The sequence below is a fragment of the Mustela nivalis genome, assembly GCF_964662115.1.
Source record: "Mustela nivalis genome assembly, chromosome: 2".
Taxonomy (NCBI): domain Eukaryota; kingdom Metazoa; phylum Chordata; class Mammalia; order Carnivora; family Mustelidae; genus Mustela; species Mustela nivalis.
Window position 1 is genome coordinate 155,473,162 of NC_139021.1, and position 22,809 is coordinate 155,495,970.

Sequence of the window (22,809 nt, forward strand, 5' to 3'; positions counted from 1 at the left end):
CCTGATCCCAGGACCTTGAAACCATGACCCGAGCTGAAGGCAGAGGCTTTAACCCACTGAGCCACCGAGGCACCCCAAGGCTGCCATTTAAATGATACACACATAGAGAGAATCTTGACTTGGAGATTATTTGAAAAAGATTTGTAGGTTTTACTGGACCACGATTCTCAGTATGAGTATCTAAAACACCTGGTCCTATTAGGTGGTATCAATTAAAGTTAACTTTCCAGATTAAGGATGTATAACTTCACTCTCTCTGTAGTATTATCCTCAGTTCAGAGTAGTGTGTTTTGAGAGCAACATTAACAATCTGAAGGGCATCTAGTGGTGGGTAATTAGGACAACATGAGATCTGTCTATCATAATATGTAAAGAGTGGTTAATGGAAATGGGGCTATTTATCCTCAAGAATGGGAAACTGGGGGATGGGATTTGAATATTGGCTATCTTTGAGGATTTGGAAGGAAATTTGTTAATGTAGAAGTAAACATACTGCATTGTGCTGTAGCTTGAAGCTGAGGTCAATGGGTGGTAGAATAAAATAAAACCTGGATCAGGTTAAGAGCTTCCTAGCAATTACAAATGTCTGGCAATGGCCTGGACTACACGGACACGCACCTCTTTCAGTGGAGAAGGATATGGCAAGGTTAAATACCCAGCTTTCAAGAGTTCCGTAGAAGCAGATTTGCTGCTTAAAAGTCTGAAACGTTGGCTGCACATTAGATGCGCCAGGAGGCCACTAAAGGACAACAACTTCCAGGCCTCACCTCCTGCAATTCTGATTTAATTAGTCTGGGGTGGAACTCAGGAGTTGTTTTCACAGAGTTCTCCAATGACTCTAATATATAGCCAGAATTGAGGCTGGTGTGATGGAAGACCCAAGCGTGGAGATTAATTAATTACTTTAAGTGATAGAAAAAGTTTACAGTCTGGATGGTTCAATGGGTTAAATCTCTGCCTCTGGCTCAGGTCATGGTCTCATGGTCCTGGGATGGAACCCCACATCGATCACATCAGCCTCTCTGCTCAGTGGGGAGACTGCTTCCCCTGCTCTCTCTGCCTGTCTCTCTGCCTACTTGTGATCTCTCTCTGTCAAATAAATAAATAAAATCTTAAAAAAAAAAAGTTTTGAGTGCCATGCAGAGTGCCAGCTAGTGTGGAGTTCATAGAAAGGGTCTCTGCGGGATCCTTGAGGAAGTGACTTTCAGAAGGCTGAGTAAAAAATAGCTAAACAAAGGGGATGGGACAGGCAGAGGAAAAAAATTCCAGGCAGAGGAAAAAAGTTGTGCTTGGGGGTTGGAGCCGGGGCCAAGGGTGCAGTGAGGCTGGAGGGAGGTGGAGTGAGGGGAGGGTGGTAGTAAGAGAGGCTGGAAGCCCTGGAGCTTGTGGGTGGAAACTGTGGCGTGCAAGAAGGGCTTTGGCTTTTATTCAAAAGTAATGGGAAGCTCTGCAGTGTTTGAAGTATCTAGTGGGCGATGTGGTCATACAAGCACTTTGAAAAGATCACTCTGACTCTAGTGTGGAAATGAAGTTGTTGAGAGGCAAGAGTGGATGCACGGAGACCAGTTAGGAGCCTGCTGTGGGAGGTGGTGGTGGTTGGACCAGGGAGGCGGCACTGTGGTGGAAGGGGATGGGTGGGCATCAGAATCTTTGGGAAGCAAGAACCAGGACAATACATGAGGTTTCAGAAACATTTCCTGAATGAGTGGGTTGCTTGGATGTGAAGGGCGAAGGGGAAGAAGAAATTCAGGTGATACTATTGTTCTTGGTATCACAACTGTTTGAGTCGTAGAGATGTTCACTGAGCTGCGGATGTTGAGCTATGGGAAACCAGAAGAGGACCAGGTTTGGGGGAAGGGGAGAAAGCATGCATTCTGTTTGGGGAGAATAGGTTTGAGGTGTCAATGAGTCACCAAGCTGAAAGCTGCCAGGAGGCAGCTGTAAAATCAAGTCAATGTGTCTGGACTAAATAGAAGTTAGATTATTTCCCACATATGGACAGTGGTACCTGAGGCCACAGGGTGATCTGGGATCACTCTACTCACTCTTTTCTTACAGAGCTCATTATTTCATACAGAGCATATCAGCTTCCCAAAGTCAGTGATAGATTTTTAAAAAAATTTTAGTCTAGAAAATGAAGCCTTAGAAAGTTAAGTAACTTCCCCAGTCAAACAGCTAGTAAGAGGCAGGGCTGAGAATCCATCCTATAAGATTATTACATACTAAGAAGATGCATTACTACTTAATCATATCTCCTTAATCAGAATGACTCATTCGCAGAGACAATGTAGGGTTAACCGTGCTTGCTTAGAAAGAACTAGCTAAATGTGGAGTTCCTTCTATTATAAACCTATCATTTGGGGCTATTATTCTTTGTAATTCAATGAGAAAATATTCCATGGAGTTTATGACTAAGCCCTAATCCAGATTTGTGATTTACTACACAAACATTTGTCCTCTTGTTTCCTACTGTACATGCAGACTGAAGTTGAGGTTTCCTGGCAACTCACTAAAAATAGAACCATGGAGTCAAGAAGTTAAAATACATCCGAAATAATAAAGTCCCGTACCCCTTTTCTTGATGGAAAACATTGTATACTAAAAATTCAAATAAATCTTATCCATTCATTTATTCAGCTGATACATGGAGAACTGACATAGGCCAGACTGTTTGCTGGTTTCTGGACATCTAAAAGATACACTGTGTTCTCAAGGTACTTGTTCTCATAGAGGAGACTGACACAGGTTAAAGGCCATTGCAGCACTGTGGACAGGTGCCATGAGACAGATGCAAAGGAGGGTATTTATATTTAATCCATCATTAGAGGAAGGGCAAGAAGCTTTCTGCAAGACTTTCTGGAAACAATGACACATAAACTGCTTATTCTCATCCTTAGTTTCTTCATAAGGTAGAGTTAGAAGGGAGGAAGGAAGAGTGGTTTAGACAGAAGAAAGAAGCAGAAACATTGTGCAAGGCATGAGGATATGAAAAAGAAGGGCCAAAGTAGAGAAAGACACCTTGAACAGTACCTGGGGACATGGACTCAAAATTGTTGTTAAAGAGGATTACTTTTATTTTGAGACACATTGCACAGAGAATCAGAAGCTCACACTGGTAGGGTTGTAGAATCAGGTCTGCATTTTTTAGGATGATGATGCTAGCTCTAAAGTAGAGAATGAATTGGAAGGAGAAGAGCCCAGATGTGGGGGCCTTTCTGAATGCTGTCGTAGGAGTGTGGGCAAGGAATAAAAAGAAGGTAAATGAAAGGATTTGAGAGCTGTTTAGTAGGTAGAATCAATAAAACGTAGAGGGTTTTGTTTGTTTGTTTGTTTTGAGTTTGACTAGAGGGAGAAGGAGGAGTTTAGGGAGACTGGTGACATGGTGGTGAGCTTCACTGAGCAGATTATGCAGAAAAATTAGAATAGGGAAAAGAAAGTTAACTTTTAGACATAGAGATTTTGGCTGTAGAATATCAAAGCAAATATGTCCAGTAGGTGACTAGAATTATAGATTTGGAGCTCAAGAGAAAGTTCTGGACTGAAAATATAGATCATAGCATCATCACCATAGAGATTAAGGAGTCATTTTCATACAGATTAGGGAGTCATCACCATTGAATTGGAAATATGTGTATAAAATGAGATGAACCAGGGTTCCAAGATGGAGCCCTATGGAACATTCCTATTTAAAGGGTCTGGTGAGAAAGAGAAGCTAGGAAAGTAGGGGTCAGAGAAATAGGACTATTACAAGAGCCTGGTGTTACGGGAACCAAGAAAGGAGAGACTGTATGTTATAAAAAGTTAACAGTGTCAAAATCTACAGAAAATTAATATACCTAAAAGCATCCATTGGATATTTCTGTGAGTGGCTTTAGTGGACTGGTGGGACAGAAGCCAGGTGTGGCAGATCAAGGAAGGATGCATTGCGAGGAGGTGAAATTTAGGAATACACAGAGTATAAGGAGGGGAAAAAAACAAGTTAGAGGACGTCACATCTTCAGAACTGCTGTGACATGGGTCAGCTCCCTGGAGATGCTGGAGGGGGAGAGCTGGAGGCAAGAGGAGTGGAATAAACATACCAGTTTCATGTAAAGCTCTAAGAAGAGAGGAATTGGCCTTTCCCCACTCAGTCCTGGGAGAATAGGTGGAAGGTGGGCCTAATAGTCTGTTTGTTATCTAATTTAACTATTCCATCCCTAAAGATGGGTCTACCAGTGTCATTCCCAGATGTCAGTTCTAGGCAACAAAGACTTCCCCAGAAGGTAGAGTAGAATTTTCCTCTTCAACTCATGTGTTCCCCAGAGCCTTTGGGTTTGCAGGAATTTCTGTAAAGAATTTGAACTATTTTAGCCACCAAGGATTGTAATGTATCCTGAGCTTTTGCTGAGGTGGAAACAATTTCTCTTCCACTCAGAACAGTAGTATACTTCCAAAGAAGAGAGAAAGCATATGGAATCACTCTTGTGTGCTTTGGCTCCCCAAGTCTGTTTCCTTGTCTGGCTGCACCCCTCCTACCTCTGTGAGTCTGAGCAGGTACGATAGCAGACAGTCTGGGTGTGAACAAGAAGTGTGTGGAATTTGCTGCACACATCGCTCTTGGGGTCTCCATATTGGATCTGTATTCTACAGGCAGCCTCTGTCTTTAAGGGAAGACTATCTAATTCACCTACTGGAATAAAAAGAATGAGAATCCTGCAAAACCAAACATGCAAAGGATGAGTATATAAGGCATAATACCCACTTATTGTTTAACAATCATCATCTCATTTTTAGCCTGTTAGAAAAATCATGGCAAGAGTACTCAGTGGACATGAAATCACAAGGGGAGTTAATCTGTTATCTTAATGAGGACATCCTTCATTACTATGGAGAAAGAACTTTCAGGGAAATGGCGTACTTGATTCCATGGGCCAAGGGATCTTTTCCCCTACACCATGTTAGAGACACACACCACACTGTCCAATTCTTCTAGTTGCCTTTTTACTCCAAGCAGATGATCCCACCTCACCATGTTTATACATTCTCTCTTCACTCAGGGTGCAAAACTGAGTAGGACCCCACATTCTTAGTTATATTCTGGATTTGAGGAAATACTGAAGTCATGGTGATGTAAGAAAGATGTTTTGGTTCAAAGCTGACAGCCAAGAAAGAATTCCTGATACATCTTTGGTACAAAATGGTGGTTTTATGAAAGCATGGGACAGGACTTGTGGGGAGAATGAGCTGCAACGGGGTCATGGGTAGTGGCCCATTATATAGTTTCAAGTTGGGAGGAAGTTAGGGATAGCAGAAGCCTCCCAGGTATTTTGGAAACAAGGTTTCCAGAATCCTAAGGGGGCTAGCTATTGTTAGGAAAAGGTCATTTATTACTGTCCAGTAAAAGCTCAGTTATGAAACTCTTCAGATGTTTATCAGTGGGTCATATGCTTGGAAGATGATTGCCACCTGTCTTGGGAGAGAGGGAGTAGAGATAAAGGAAGTTTCTGAAGGAATTTTTATATGTTAATGTAGACTTACAGGATCCTGGGGATTGGGCTAAGATTGCCTTTTGCTCTTAGCAAATTATTAACATCAAGGCAGTTGAGTTCCTAGAGGAATGTTCTACCTGGTTCAAGGACTTGTCAATGGACTGTAGGTAGTAAGGACATTTAATAATTTTTCTTCTGCTGTTGTTTCCCACATCAACAGGACTGAACATACCTTTTTAAAAACGCTTGGGCAAAGTCGGTAGTTGCTGCTCTCATCTGTTATGTGTTGGTCTTACCAGTTTTGCTCTAGAAGGACACCCCTTTTTCCAAGGTCCAGGACCTTTCCTTAAACTTTCCTTCCTTCCACCTCACTAAATGAGTACAGAAAATAAGCTAAAAAAAAAAATCTAGGGGATTCTTAGATTGTCCCTCCCAAATATCAGTTGTGTCTGTTATACCCTTGACAGGAACTAGATACTTAAGGTTGAGTTCTCACCTAAGTATCTAAAGTACAAATACTCTGTGTTCATGGTTAAAGAGAGACAAAGATCTATGACGAAGTTGCCATGGGCATTTAGAAACTTGACTGTATCTTATCCAGAGAACTGTTTTCTCTTGAGTTGCTACATAACAGCAGAGATACCTGAGAGGAGATGCCAAATCTCCCTCAAAATAAAGCTCCAAATCTACCCAAAGTCTGGCCAAGTGACACCTGATGATTCTGCCCCAAAGAACAGAAAAAAGATTACACTAACCTAGGAAGGATGAATGAGTGGGAGCGGGGGGCACCCAGCGATGGCTGCTTGGTCTCATCAGATGGTGAGTGGGTAGCAGGGTGGCAGAGTGGGCAGAGAATCGGTAAGGTCAGCATCAAACTACCAATGCACAACTTTCTATTTACCCATTCCTTACCTTCTGGGTTCCCACTGTCTTTGCCCCTTTACTCCAAACTGGAAACCCTCTGTCAATTTTTCTTCTTTAGATCAAAGCCTTTGGGTTTTTAGGAATTTCTATAAAGAATTTTAAATTATAGGATGCCTGGGTGGCTCTGCCAGTGAAGTGTCTGCCTTTGGCTCAGGTCATGATCCCAGGGTCTTGGAATCAAGTCCCACATCAGGCTCCTTGCTCAGCTGGGAGCCTGCTTCTCCCTCTGCCTGCTATTCTCCCTGGTTATGTGTAATCTCTCTCCCTCTATGACAAATAAATAAATTGAAAAAAAAAGAATTTTAAATTACTCATAGAATCAGGAAGAAAGGAGGGAAGGGGGAAAGGAAGGAAGAGAAAGAAGGGAAGAAAAAACAAGAGGGAGTAAGGACAGTCATGTGGTAAAATATTTTAAGAATTGCTCAGCGTGGAAGGGAATCAACATGCAAGCCTGAGACTTCTATCCTTGAGGGGAACTGCTTGCTCGGTTAGCCCTTGGATGTTATGGGATTTCAGAAGGGTTCTCACCATTCTGAGGATTGGTGGGGATGGGTCACTGTGCTTGGACTGTGCAGGTGCATGGTTTATGCTGGGTACCTGCTTTCCTTGTGAGAGTCTGCAATGTTGGTGAGCGCTGAATGGAAGGTGCCTCTGTAGCCAGTTCTCAGTAAAATCCCTGGGCACTGGGTCTCTGGTGAACTTTCCTGATAGACAGTATTTCACATGTGTTGTCCCAACTCACTGCAGGGGGAATTAAGTATGTCCTGTGGTCTCCATTAGGAGAAGACCCCTGGAAGCTTGTGCCTGGTTTCCTTCAGACTTATTACCATGCCCCCCCCCCATTGCTTAGGCTTCATATCCTTTCACTGTAATAAATCTTATTTGTGAATATGACCATATGCTGAGTCCTGAGTCCTAGGGAATCAGTATTCCTCCACCCAATGAGAACACACTGTACACATTGTTTCACATTTTTGATTTTCACATATAAAATATTTCAAAGACAGTCTGCATCAACATTCATAGATTAAAATCCTTTTCATGCTTTCATAATATTACCTAGAGTATATTAGGATTATATATCCAGACCCTAATTAATGGACCTTTAGTCATTTTTAGTCTTGCTATGACAAATAATGAGGCACCAAACATCCCCATACATGGATCTTTTTGTACATTCATAAGTATTATCAGCAGGTTAAATCTTTAGAAGAAGAATTCTTGAGCCAAAGGATATATGTACTTTACTCTCTCATAGGTATTACAAAATGTCCACCCACTAAAGAGGTTGTGTGAATTTTTACTCCCACCAACATGTAGGAAATGCCCGTTTCTCCCACAGCATTATGGTTAAATAGAATTTCTTTACTGAATTTCCTTCCTGAAAAGTCACCTTCCTTGGATGCATAGTTCTATGGATTTTAACAAATGTATATAGTCATTTAACTACCATCACAATCAAAATATAGAGTATTTCTATCATCTCTGAAAGTACCACTGTGATCTTTGGTAGTCAGTCCTCTGTCTCTGAACCTCGACCCACTGATTTCATTTCTATCCTTAGTTTTGCCTTTTCCAGACTATCATGTAAATGAAATCATACAGTATATAGCCTTTTGAGTCTGGTTTCTTTCGCTTAGCATAATGCTTTTGAGATTCATCCATGTTGTTGTAATTCCCAATAGTTTATTCCTTTTTTGTTGCTAACTAGAATTCCATATGGCTGTGTCATAATTTAGGTATATTCACTAGTTGATGGGCACTTGGGTTATTTTGCGTTTTGGGTAGGCATATGTCTTAATTTTCCTTGGATAAATGCCTATGAGTGGGATTGCCTGGTCATATGGCAAGTGTATGCTTGACTTCATGAGAGGCTGCCAAACTCTTTTCAAAGTGGGTGTGCCATTTTGCATCCCCAGTAGCAACATATGAGAGTTCCAGTTACTCCACATCCTTGCCAACATTTTGTTGTTGTTGTTGTTCTTTTTTTTTTTTTTCGTTTTTTTTTTTTTAATTTTGGCTGTTCTAATAAGTAATGTAGTAATGTTATACATTTATCAAAGTAAAATAAAAACTTTGCTATTTTTTCATTTACATTTCTTTAATTAAGAGCAATTAGAAGACACTTAATATGTTAAGAATATATATTGCTCTTCAAATTGCCTATTCAGGTATTTTTCTATTAGGTAGGTTGATCATATCCTTTTTTTTTTTTTTTCAAAATTTTAAAGATTATTTATTTATTTATTTGACAGACAGAGATCACAAGTAGGCAGAGAGGCAGGCAGAGAAAGAGAGAGGAGGAAGCAGGCTCCCCACCAAGCGGAGAGCTCGATATGGGGCTCGGTCGCAGGACCCTGGGGCCATGACCTGAGCCGAAGGCAGAGGCTTTAACCCACTGAGCCACCCAGGCACCGCGGTTGAAGAATATGTTCTTAATGATTTTAATGACTCCATATATTAAGGTAACCAAATGGTTCATAGTTGTGAACATTTTCCTTAGTTTGTAATGTTTTACTATGTTTATGGCATATTTTGCTGCAGAAATATTTTAATGTTTTATATTAAATACATCTCATGGGTGCAAAGATGTGGAGGTAGAAATGAGAGAATTTATGAATGGCAGGTATAGAACACAGGGGACTACTATAAGTCTAGGCAACCTGGGTGAGTCAATTTACCCAACCTTGACTGTGACTCCCAAACTAGTGATATATGGCCAGTACAGATTTTCTTAAGTCTGTCTCAACTGGCTACAAAGAACCCAAGCTTATTGACAAATGCAGCTGCTTTGAGAAAGGGTAGAGTCCCAAGGGTGTAATTCTTCAATTCAGATGTGGAAGAGGATTCATTTAGTGAAAGCAATGTACTTATTGCAGAGACCATCAATACATGAGATTGTTATGCTTGTTGGCTGGGACACAGGGAATTCCTGTCTGCGGTCTCAGTGATATCATTTTGCTGGAAACAGCCCTCCTCCTTGCCAGCCCTATACTTGAATATGGAATTCCATGATGACCACAAAGACTGATTGTGCTCCATGCAGTCTATGGGCATAATAACGCAGGAGAGGCCGGAAGGGATATGGATGAGGAGGTAGATGGTATGGTGGGACAAAGTAAGGGGAAGGAGAGTGAGGAAGGGGACTCCTTTGCTTCCTTATTTCCCACACACAGAGCCCCTATGGGCATTTGATTTCTGCAGTCATTAACGTTTTTAGAGTCAAGCATACCAAGTGAAAGTCAGTTACTTGCTGCTACTCTGAAAAGAGCAGAGCTCACAGCAAGAGCTGTGGGGGTGGGGAGCACAGAGTTGGCAGAATCTGATTTGGAGGAAGAGCTTGTTCTGTACCCCTACTCCCATTTCCACTGCCTGGTGTCTCTAGATGGGCTCCTCCCACCCAAAGCTGAATCTCTGAAGGGGTTCACTCAGGATCAGCTAGGCTACTTTGAGCTGTGAACAGAGATTAACAATCTAATTAACATCTCAAAGACTAGGAATAAAATATCAAAAGCAAATGACATCCTCTGAAGTCTGTGGTTCAAGAGATTAGTGGGACAAGATGTGGGTAATCCACTCAGTTATCCATCTCTACCTGCTTTCCATTTCATCTTCCACCTTTCCCTTCCCCTCTTATTCTGTCTTCTTGCACGTGTCCCCAAAGCCTGACTCAATTGTGTTTATCCCTCCCTCTCATTTGCCTTTTGCCCTTTAACTAACTGGTTATCATTGAGGCCTTGCAGCTTATTTTTAGTATTTGTGTATTTATTGACATTGTACTGACTTCCTTGACTTAAAAACACAGGCAGGAACCCCCCCCCCCAAAATTAAACTGCGTTGTCCTCAAACGAGGCTCTGGATTTATTAATTAGAAAAATATGGGGGGATCAAGAAATGGGCAGAGGACATGAGCAGACATTTCTGCAAAGAAGACATCCAGATGGCCAACAAACACATGAAAAAGTGCTCCATATCACTCGGCATCAGGGAAATACAAATCAAAACCACAATGCGATATCACCTCACACCAGTCAGAATGGCTAAAATCAACAAGTCAGGAAATGACAGATGCTGGCGAGGATGCGGAGAAAGGGGAACCCTCCTACACTGTTGGTGGGAATGCAAGCTGGTGCAGCCACTCTGGAAAACAACATGGAGGTTCCTCAAAATGTTGAAAATAGAACTGCACTATGACCCAGCAATTGCACTATTGGGTATTTACCCTAAAGATACAAACGTAGTGATCCAAAGGGGCACGTGCACCCGAATGTTTATAGCAGCAATGTCCACAATAGCCAAACTATGGAAAGAACCTAGATGTCCATCAACAGATGAATGGATCAAGAAGATGTGGTATATATACACAATGGAATACTATGCAGCCATCAAAAGAAATGAAATCTTGCCATTTGCGACAACATGGATGGAACTAGAGCGTATCATGCTTAGCGAAATAAGTCAAGCAGAGAAAGACAACTATCATATGATCTCCCTGATATGAGGAAGTGGTGATGCAACATGGGGGCTTAAGTGGGTACGAGAAGAATAAATGAAACAAGATGGGATTGGGAGGGAGACAAACCATAAGTGACTCTTAATCTCACAAAACAAACTGAGGGTTGCTGGGGGGAGGGGTTTGGGAGAAGGGGGTGGGATTATGGACATTGGGGAGGGTATGTGCTTGGGTGAGTGCTGTGAAGTGTGTAAACCTGGTGATTCACAGACCTGTACCCCTGGGGATAAAAATATATGTTTATAAAAAATAAAAAATTAAAAAATTAAAAAAAATTAAAAAAAAAAGAAAAATATGGGGGGGGTGAGATGGAGTAAGATCTTTCCATTTGAACAGAACTTGGGGCAGATTCTTTTGCATTGAGTCTAGGAACAAAGCTGAGTCATTTCTACATGTCCCCAATCCAGAGCAATGGCTGAGGCAGTGAAGCGGGCGTGAGAGGTCTGGATTGAGTTCCTCTCTGCTGTTTGCAAAGTCATACATTTGAGCAAGTCCCTTAACCTCTTGGGGAATTACAATCTCAGCTTCTGTTACTTAGCTCCAAGCTTCTGACAATCATGGACTGAAGACTCTATTTTAAAAGATACAACACTGTCTGGTATCATCTGTGACAAGAGTCCTGACAACCCCTCCAGTCAAATCCCCAAAGTCAGTCACTTTTCACTTATGGATGTTGGGATTGGGTCCCACATACAGCGCTATTACTGTGTGCCAGGCACTGTACTAAGCTTCAGTCATGTGGTCCAAGATAGGGCAGTGGTTTAAAAGCCTGGCCTCTGTGCTTACTTCTACATCAGTATAACTCTGAGCAACTTCCTTAACCTGTGACTGAGTTTCCTCATCTGTAAAATGACAATGATGATGATGATAATAGTACCCGTAATTCTGACCTTATTTAGAAAAGGGTCTTTGCCAATGTAATTAAAGGTCTTAAGATCATTCTGGATTTCAGGTGGGCCCTAAATTCAATGGCTAACATCCTGATGAGAGAAAAGAGGGAAACATGACATACACAGACAGAGAGAGAAAGGCCACGTGCAGACAGTGATTAGAGAGATGCAGCCACAAGCCAAAGAATGCCAGGAGCCAGCAGAAGCCAGACGAGGCAAAAAAGGAATCATTTCCAGAGACTTTGGCCCTGCTGACACCTTGATTCTGGACTTCCAAAATCATGAGAGAATAAATTTCTGTTGTTTTAAGTCACCAACTTTGTGGTAGTTTGTTGTGGTAGCCCTAGGAAGTTGATACAGATGATAAAAGTACATCTACCTCCCAGGAGGGTTAAATGAGTGGTTATATTTAAAGTTCTAAGGGTACAGGGTGCCTGGGTGGCTCAGTCTGTTGAACGTCTGCCTTTAGCTCATGTCTTGATGCCAGGGTCCTGGGATCAAGCCCCACATTGGGCTCACTGCTTAGAGGGGAGTCTCCTTCTCCCCCTCTCTCTGTCTGCTGCTCTCCCTGCTTGTGCTCTCTCTCTCTCAAATGAATAAATAAAATCTTTAAAAAAAAAAGTGCTAAGAGCAAAATGTGGACTACAGTGAGGGCTCTTGAAGCATCGGCTGCTATGTATTGTTAGCTCACTGGATCTTACCTAGCAACCCTATGAAGTAGGTACTATTATGACTCCCATTTGCACATGGAGAAATGGAGGCTTAGAGAGGCTAAGCAAAGGTGAGATTGTCTGGACTCTGCTCTAGCTTACCTACACTTCAGAAGTCCCTGGAGTTGAACTTTCTGCTCATGGATCCTGGTTGGCTCGGTGACCCCTCATGATGTTCTCTCAGCAAAGATTCTTTAGTACTGATCTACCAAGACCAGAAGGTATAGAGAAGACCTCCCATGTTATTACTCCTGGATATATCTTATCAGCCCTGGTCTTGGCACAGGCTCTGCTCCAACAGAATCAGGCTCTGTCTACACTTGGTTGTTTGATTGCCCTATGACCTGACGTCAATGAGGTAGCCTCAGCACCTCATGACAACAGACAAGTGTATGCCGCCTAAAAAGTGCACCCCCCCACCCCCTGCTGACTCCAGGGACTTCAAAGGCCCCTATGCTACTGAGTGTAGACTATACAAATGATTAGAAATAAGTCAGATCATTTAGAGTAAGGCAGTGCCCTTGCTGGAACCTGCAAGGTCCTCTAAAAAAGCAACCCGGTTACCCTCCTGACCATCTTTTATCATTCTCCCCTGCATCACTCTCCATGAGTAATAACCTCATGGCCAGGTACTGTGGTGCCTAAAGGCCCACCTTAGGGCCTTTGCACATGTAGTCTGGTTGCCTTTAATGCCCTTGCCTAACAGTTATGCATGCTTTCTTTTTACCCCCTTGACTCTCATCAATATCACCATCTCAAGAGAGGCCTTTCTTATTCAACATATCCTTCCTCTTTACCTTTCCTGCTTTTCCCCCCTCCTTAACACTTATGATGTAATGTGCTTTACATGCTTAACTTTACTTATCTTGTTTATTGTCTTTTCTTCCAAACTATGATATTAGTACCATGAGGATGGGGATGCTTATCTGTTTTGTTTACTACTTTAGCTCAGAGCCTAGGAAACGACTAGTGAACAGTATAATGTATTCCCTAGATAATTGTTGAGTGACTAATTGAAAGAATGAGTGAAGCAAAGCCCCTCCCCGACAATAACTACGAAACTCCCCAACTAAAGTGGGTCAAGTCGCGAAGTATCTAGAAGTAGCACACAAAGAGAGAACTAGTGGAACAATTGAGCTTTGAAGCTTTTGGAGGGAATATAACCTCTTATTGAGCTTGATTTTAAAGGAGACAAGGGGGGCACCAGGGTGGCTCGGTAGGTTAAAGCCTCTGCCTTTGGCTCAGGTCATGATCCCAGATCCTGGGATTGAGCCCCGCATCAGGCTCTCTGCTCAGCGGGGAGCCTGCTTCCTCCCCCCCCCCAAAACCCACCTGCCTCTCTGCCTATTGTGATCTCTATCTGTAAAATAAATAAATAAAATCTTTAAAAAAATAAAGGAGACAAGGAAAAGGATATGGTGGAGAAAGAGGGGAACAGACTTCTAAGTGATAGAGAAAACTCAGACTTCTCTGGAAAAATCAAAATCCAAAATTCATTTATTCATTCAACTGGGAACACAGCAATGATCAAGTCACATCAATGACCAAGGGTACTTACACTCTAGTGGTCATCATGTCGGGCAGTATGATCTTGGGAGAAAAACATCTGCTTATTGGAATGGTGAGATTGGAAGGGCTTATATTTCCAGAGGGCTGAGAGGTCTAGATCAGTGTGGCTTTCATCTGGCAGCCTGTAGGAAGCTATCTTAGATTCTTGATCTGGAAAAGCGCTGGGAATGTCAGTTATGGGAGATTTCTGCAGCCACAGGAAGGGTGGATTCTTATAGGGAAGGGCATTGGAAAGGGTGATCCGAGAAAGGGCTGCTGTATAGAGGTGGAGATGACTGGAGGGGGTGATATCACCATAAAAGACGGTGGGTCAAAGACGTCTGGAATGAACTGAGAAATTGAGAAAGGATCTCAAAGCCCCAGAGTGTTAGAACAATCTAAATGTGTGTCACCAAGAACAACTACTTGAGGGAAGGGAAGGAATAAGAGGAGAGTTGGTGCAGAGACTTTGATGCTGGGATTTGGGACCAGATGAGGCCAGATTAGAACCTTTCCCTAACTTCAGTGACTGTCCCACCACTGGCCTTTGTGAAGGCCCACAGGAAGGGCCACAGTACTCTATTGCTGTTTACCCTCCAGCACTTGTCTGTGTTTGTTCTTCTCTGTGTGACAAGCCAAGCCTAGCCCAGATGTAACTGATCAAACTGGAAATAGTCTGAAACTAGTGAGTCATACAGGATCCGCAGAGTAAAACTTTTGTGATTTTTGCCTAAAACCTACCACACCTTTCAACACTCCAAATCTTTTTATTAATGTAGTAAAATTTTAAGATATTACATCTTTGGTATCATGAAGTGAGATGGCTGGGATTTCTCTGTTTGGCAGAATTTTGATCTTCCCTTTAATAGGATGCTAGCTGTAGATGTCAGGAGGGCTGTTTGTATAAGAATCAAAAGATCATTTTTTCTTTTTTGTTCTTTTCCTCTGACATAGCTAATTGGCTTGAAATCAGTCTGTTTTCACAAAGCTTGGGTTTCCTTCAGTTTTGTCTCTCAAGTGAAGAGCTGAACTTTCTACCTGACTCTCACCTTAAATAGAAACATTTTCTCGCTTGTCATATGAAAAGGAAAAAATGGGAGAGAAGCGGTAGTCTTGAATTCTTTAGTACAGTGAGACAATTCAAAGGAAAGCAAGCACAACACTTTGCCATTACATATTTTGATAAAAAGTGTTCCTTGAAATTGTTTTTTGAAATGCCATTTCACATTGTGTGATAGAAACCGAATTTCTGTTATCCACAAGGTAAATGAAGGGCTTTCAGGGAAGTGAGGGAGAAAGAGTCACTGTGAATTTTCCATAGCAATTTGACTGTAGCAGTCACAGCATCTGAAAGAGTTCTGGGGGCCAGAGAAGAGGGGGCAGTAACCCAAGTGGTTCCCTTTTTGTGAGCACATCCCAGCTACGTCCCCCCTGGATCCCCACATCTAGTGGTATCGCTAGTACCACCTCCTAAGAGAAGATTAAGGGCTTTTGAAAACTACCTGCCTTAAGCCATAGAAAAACATGGTAATATTTTAATTGCTACTCCCTGGTAATCTAGCCAGTTACATGAAAAACAAATTTAGTCACTATTACTTTATTTTTTTTGTAAAATTTTTAAAAATTGTGTATGAGAAATTCCAAAAGTTTCTCGCTGATCTAAGTTCTTTTTCTTGCCATATCTGTCATAAGAATATGATGAAAATCTTCAATATAGTCTGAAAATATGGATGTCATTGCAAAAGCTGGGCAAATGTGGAAAAGTATATATCTACCTGTCCAGGAATAATAATGTAAGTAAATAATCTCATAAGGAAATGGAAGAGAGAGTCATGTCAGGCTGTTTCCCACCTCAGGGCTTTTGCAGCTGCTGTTCCCTCTTTCTGGAATGTTCTTACTCCTTCTCATGGCTGGTTATTTTCTCATCATCCAGGTCTCAGTCAAATGTTGCCTTCTTGGAGAGGCTTTCCTGACCCTTAGTTGAATCCTCCCATCCCAACTCTGCTGCATATCCCATTCCTTGGTTCTAATTCCCATTAAACTGTGTAATATCCCTTAGTTTAAATTACTTCTTAGTATATATCATGACCTGAAGTTGCTGGTTTATGACTTCTGTTCTGGGTTATTTATCTCCCCAGCCAGATTGTGAACTCCAAAGAGCAGGGATCTTTTTGGTCTTTGTCACTACTAAGATTAGTGCCCAAATAGATGTGGAAGGAAAATGAGAGCAAAATTGTCATATATGAAAACTAAATAATAGATAGATTGATTTTGGGGGGGAACAGCTTGAGGGAGCCAAGCTTTCAAAATTCAGTTTAAATAGAAACTACTGCAGTGTGCTGCCCTTGGGTATTAGATTTGTAATTGTTCATCCCAAGTGCTGCTTGGGATGAGCTATGTTTGTCAACACCATCACTTTGGGAACTGAGGCAGGTAGTGCCTAGGGGGTTCTTTTCCAGATTCTAGAGCCCTGGCATCAAACAGGAGACTTCTGCCATTCCAGTTATATCAGGATATTTTGGCTTCAGAGTATTAAAATCCTGACTCTAATGGGTTCAAAGCATAAGTCGCACAGGAAGTTTGGAGCAGGGATTATTCTTTTAGCAGTTCAAAATGCTGTGAAAGACTCAAGTTTTGTCCATCTCTCTGTTCTGCCATCATTGAATGTCATCTTATCCAGGCAGGGTGATGTCTGAGGAAGACAAGAGTGCTGCCATTCTTTTCCTGGACTTGCTCCAGCAGACTTCCTCCAGGGTCTCAGGGGCCATTTTTGGGTATACATGCATTGTTGGACTAATCTTTGGTGAGGGAATGAGATTATGCACAATAATAAGGCCTGATCCTGAGCCCAAGGGGTGGAGTGTATCCTTTTCTCATGAGGTGTGTGGACTGCTTGGGGAGTGGCAATCATCTGAACAAAACCGAGGTTCTTTTGGGAGGGGAGAAGGAGAGGAAGCGTTGTATATTTCATCTATTGTTCTTATGCTTGGAAGCAGAAGCTAATGGGATTGCTAAAGTTGTAAAGTTTTGTACTGTTTGGTCTGATAAGTAAAGACTAGTTTAAGATTCTAGAGGTTGATGAGCAGACTGGAGACCCATACAGTTACAGTCCTTTGGATTAAGTCCAAGCTTCTGCTCAAGAGCCTGGAGAGGAGCTCCTGTTTCAGCACGCGGTGCCTGCTGCTGTTCAAGTGGGAGACCCAGAGCGGGAGAGTCAGCCGGGCTCCTCTTTCAGCTGTTTTAATCCCATGCTCTGTCTTTAGAGAGGTGCAATCTATTCTGCAGAGCCCATCTCATTCCGTGTGTTTCTTTATTGCTTTATCTTACCCTTCTTTTTCAAAGCCTAAGAAAAAAAGTTTAGGGATGATTTGGGAAGTTGAGAGAGGAAGGGAGTGAGTTGTCAGAATGGAGGAGTCGGGCAACTTTCCATTTCTTGTTCACTTCTGCTATATGCTCTGTTTGTGATGACCAAAGTAACTTGTGCCTTTTATATGATTCTCTTTGGAGCTTAATTGTGTCCCACGGTGACAGGCTGAGACTAAGAATAGATGAGATAATGTAAATGAAGAAATGTTCAAAACTTCACAGCCTCTACACCGTTACAAATTGCAACATTTAAGTGTGGTCGAAATGCAAGGGGTGCATCAATCCAGAAAATGGCATGGACTCTTGGGACTTGGATGTTTGATGATATTTTCTTAATATTTTTGAACATCTTAAATATTTTGCGGTAGATTTTAAAAATGAGGGCAATCCTTGCTTTTTTGTTGTTGTTTGTACCCTCACAGACCAGCATGACCTATTAAACAGCCAATTTGGGATTCTTCCCTGTCCTCATTCCTTATCTAGTCATTGACCTAATTCTGTCCATTCTCCTTTCCACAACCACTAACAGTCTTAGCCCTTATCACAGAACAGGCAAATCCTTTTGTTCTTGAATTATTTCCCTATAATAAAGATGAACTTTTATCTGTCTTTGATGTCTCCAGACAGCTAGCACAAGACCTTACCGAAACTGGAGGAAAATCAATGTTTTTATAAATTTCTTGTTGATATTTTCTTTTCTGCTTTTGGTTTCAGAGTCTGAACTGAAGAATTTTTGTTCCAGAAATATACTGATCATCCTTGGCTTCTCCTGTATCATAGCTGTGATTGCTTTGATTGCTGTGGGGCTGACCCAGAACAAACCATTGCCAGAAAATGTTAAGGTAACTCAAATCTGAGGGGGTCTGGCTGGGGTGCAGTGGGGGAAGGGGAAGGTGTGTGTGGTAAATCAGAACATACAGGAGGGGTGGAGATTCTGGCAGCCCAGGAGCAAGTCAATATCCACTGGATTAGGGAGGTAAAATGGAGTGATGCTCACGGGGGAAGAGGGAATGTCTTGAGTCAGTTGGTGGTAGGAAGATAATTATCTTTATGCTTGTTCAGCAATAATTGTTAGTACTTTGAGAGAAACAAATACTTTATTCACTACATCCAGATATTATGTGATGCTATTTTGTGCTGATATTCTATGGCTTAGTGTTATCTCTACTTCTTATTCATTGTTTCACTGTGGATCTGTCATAACACTGTACTCTTTGATCTTCTTACTCAATCATCATTACTATACCAAAATAATTAAATTTATTAGAGAGCATTATATAAAGTAGTTTGGAAGTCAAAGATTATGGAGAAGAATTTTTCCTCTTTTTCAGAATATTAAAGAAAGCAAAGTCAATGAAAAAAAAACACAGAGAACCACATACATGTATCAAATATAGTGATTTGAAATTAATTCATGGGTAGACATATTTCTTCAAAATTTCCACATTTGAAGAACTAGTTAATATCATTAAAAATAATTAGAGTCATTAACTTTGCTGTGATATATTTCCACTTCCTTCCAAATTCACCAAAGTAAAATTTCAAAGACATGAATATCTTACAAGTAGCTTGTAATGTCACTATTTTATTTAATCTTAGCTAAAAAGCATGTGAAAAATTTAAGTTTATGTTGTAAATACAACATTTTAAACTTTCATTGAAATTAAATAAGTGTATAAGTAAATAAATCTAAAAGGGCCCAGAATATACCAATTTGCTAATGTTGTACATATGGGCACAAATGTACACGTAGACGATGACATGTCTAGAAGTTAACTTGACCATGGAGGCTCTGGAATACATGTACAGAGGTTTATTTTCTTGTATTTGAAGACATCAAACTGTGAGCCTGGAATGATGGATGCATATGCCAGGCTTCTAAAGCTTTTGTCACCCACCCAAATCAGTCACTATATAGTAGAGGTCTGGATGTTACATTGGCATTCCTTTGTGACATAAACTCAACTCAGTGTTGCTGTGCACAGCAACCCCTTTGTCAGCTCAGAAGGCTGATATTATCTCATTGTCAATGGTCTCTTGCCTTTTAATATTGAGTGATGTTGGCTCTCTTGGCAAAACTTCACTCACAGTTGAAGCCTCATGACATCTTGGTTCTGTTAGTTGTTTACCAGCTCCAAAAGTACATGATTGCCTTCTTGATTTGACCTTTTTACATGTTCATTATTGCATCATTGGAGAAGGGGACTGCCTAGGAGGCAAAATCCATGACAGACTTGAGCTCTGTGTTCCCAGTGAATACTTCTGGTCATGGATGACTTTTCCTGCATTTGTAGCGGTTATCATTGACTCTGTTGTGATTCTGTGTTGTGTTGGCCCCAGAAAATGGAACAGGTCTTTAAATAAGAGGTATGAGTATTTGAAGAGTAGATAGTGGCATACTGCTGCTTTAGAGCATACTCTTTGATAATATCCTCGAAATCATTTAAAACTAAGTTTGAGGAATAAGGTATATGATAAAACATAACATCCAAAATAAGGAAAAAGAAAGGAGACATTTTCTTGTGTGGTTTGTAAACCAGTACCAGGATCATCCCAGATATCACGAGCTACTAACAGGCTTTGAGTAGTTTGTTGAAATAAATTTATTTCCTTTCAAAAGTGATGATTTAAAAGATAATACTTATTTCAATATTTGTACCTGGTACATTTGTTTTAAAAACCTGTAACATTGTGGGGCACCTGGGTGGCTTAGTGGATTAAAGTCTCTGCCTTCTGCTCAGGTTATGATCTCAGGATGCTGGGATTGAGCCTCACAGCGGGCTCTCTGCTCATCAGGGAGCCTGCTTCCTCCTCTCTGTCTGCCTGCCTCTCTGCTTACTTGTGATCTCTCTCTCTGTCAAATAAATAAGTAAATATTTTTTAAATTAAAAAAATTAAAATAAAAACCTATAACACTGAACTTCCAGGGAAGATAGTGGAGTAGGAGGACCCTAAGTTCACCTCATTCCATGGAACACGGTAGTATCCACATCAGTGTAAATAACCCAGAAAACGATTTGAAGACTGACAGAAGAGACTCTTCACAGCTAAATGTAGGGAAGAGGCCATCTCAAAGAGAATAAGAAGTGTGGAGATACATTTGGAAGTTAAATGGACCTGTCTATAGCGGGGAGGAACGATACAGGCATGGAAAGGGGAAAGGACAAGACCATCACACCAAGTATCCCAGGTGCACAGGGATTCTGCATGAAACCAGAAAGGCTTAATTTCCTGAGTTCTTAAAATCAGCAAGGATTAATACCTGGAAATTTGAAAATTAGTGGGCTCAGTTCTGGAAAAGTCAGGAAGGTGAGAGGAAAGCAGCACCCTTACACAGCCCTGTGGAGACACAGCATAGAAGCACCAGTTTGAAATGCACCTGGGGTGTGCAGGAGGGAGATTTGTTTACTAATCTCAGAGCATGTGCTTGGAGGGGCAGGGATTACTGGGAGACTTCTCCAGGAGCAAAGGAGCTAGTGGATGCCATTTCCTTCCTCCACTGTCCAGCATAAACACATAGATACCTGTGACTCAGCACTTCTCCAACAATACTACCTAACTTGCTAACAGCCTGCCACACCCTGTGTTCTCCTGTGGACCTGCTGGTACCAACCAGGCCTCACTCCAGGTCTTCTTTCACTTACAGACCTTACTAATATCACCCACACTGCCCCCAAGTGCTTCTTGAGATCCACTCCCTCCAATCCAGCCAGCCTTGGTTCTGGTGGCCACAGGTCCCCTTTCACAATAGCCCTAAGCAAACCTTGCTAGCACTGTGTGCCCCCCCGCCCCGCTCCTGCATTCCTCCATTCTCCCATGAACCTGTCCCCTCCAGTATGCCCTTGGCCAAAGCCTATCCAAAGTGGTGCCAGAAGCCTGACAGTATGCAACCAGTCCTGACAGGCCAGCACCACTCCAAAGTGACTCCTGTCCTGGGGACTGTGGAAGAGACCACACTACACACACCACACAGACCAGTCTGATTGTAGCACCAGCAGTGGGCTGGCAGCTGATGTCTGGTATGACTACAGGTCCTGGCCACCTATGAAAGCCTCTCAAAAGACAACACACACAAAAAATGTCCTATAGTTTGGTGTTACTGCATCTCTGGCAAACTCCTGGTCTGACTCAAGCTGAAAGTGGCCCAGGACTGGCCCATTAACAACACAAGGATCAGACCCTGCCTATAACAGGCAAAGAGAGCCATCACAGACAGCTGGACTAAAGGCAAAAGTGGCTCAGCCACAACAGTGGGACACATACATCACACATAGGAGATACCCCTGAAGTGCCAGGTTCTAGTAAACAGGGGACACTGTGCAGTAAGGCACTACAGGACTTCTTCATAAGGTCATTACTGTCAAGTAAATGAGACGTAGCTATCTTTCTTAACACAGAGAAACAGATGCAGAGAGTTAGACAAAGTGAGGAGACAGAGGAATATATCCCAAATGAAAGGACAGGACAAAATCACTGCAAGAGAGCTAACAAATAGAGATAAATAATATGCCTGTAGAGAATCTGAAGTAATGGTCATAAAGATACTTACTGGACTTGAGAAGAGAGTGACACTCTTAAAAAAGAGATAGAAAACCAAAAAGATGGGCACCTGGGTGGCTCAAGTGATTGAACAACCAGCTCTTGGTTTTGGCTCAGGTTGTGATCATAGTGTTGTGATATCAAGCCCTGTCTCAGGCTCTGTGCTCAGCTCAGAATCAGTTTGGGATTCTCTCTCTCTCTCCTTCTCCCTCTGTCCCTCCGGCTGTTCTCTCTCTCTCTCTCTCTCTCTCTCTCTCTTTCAATAAATAAATAAAATCTTTGGGGGAAAAAAGGAAAACAAAAATGAACCAGAGATGAAGTACTCAATAACTCAAATTAAAACTACATTAGATGGAATAAATAGTAGACTGGAGGAAGAAGAAGAATGGATCAGTGACTGGAGCACAGAGTAATGGAAAGCATCAAGCTAAACAGGAGCTAAGAAGTAATTAAAAATTAAAAAACAGGGAACTCAGTGATACCATCAAGCATAAAAATATTCACATAATAGGGGTCCCAGAAAGAGAAGAGAGGGAAAAAGGAAGCAGAAAATTTATTTGAAGAAATAATAGCTGAAAACTTCCTGAATCAGGAGAAGGAAACCGAAATCCAGATCCAGGGGCACCTGGGTGGCTCAGTGGGTTAAGCCTCTGCCTTCAGCTCAGGTCATGATCCCACGGTCCAGAGATCAAGCCCTGTGTCAGGCTCTCTTGCTCAGCAGGGAGCCTGCTTCCCCCTCTCTCTCTGCCTGCCTCTCTGCCTATTTGTGATCTGTCAAATAAATAAATAAAAATAAAATCTTAAAAAAAAAGAGAAAGAAATCCAGATCCAGGAGGCACAGAAAGCCTCCA

General features: G+C 41.8%; 1 protein-coding gene across 4 annotated transcripts in view; it reads left to right on the forward strand.

Moving 5' to 3' along the window:
• ENTPD1 (ectonucleoside triphosphate diphosphohydrolase 1) overlaps positions 1-22,809 on the forward strand; it is a 97,049-nt gene that overhangs the window by 30,295 nt on the left and 43,945 nt on the right. For 2 of the 4 annotated variants that reach the window (XM_082722111.1, XM_082722110.1), the window contains exon 2: positions 18,134-18,261. Coding sequence is in view for 2 of the 4 variants with exons in the window: in XM_082722110.1 (XP_082578236.1) it covers positions 18,134-18,261 (128 nt within the window). In the remaining 2 variants the exon portion in view is untranslated. Of the gene's footprint in view, positions 1-2,992; positions 3,258-12,599; positions 12,727-18,133; positions 18,262-22,809 lie in introns of those variants that run through there. The other 2 variants (XM_082722112.1, XM_082722109.1) reach the window with 2 other exon arrangements.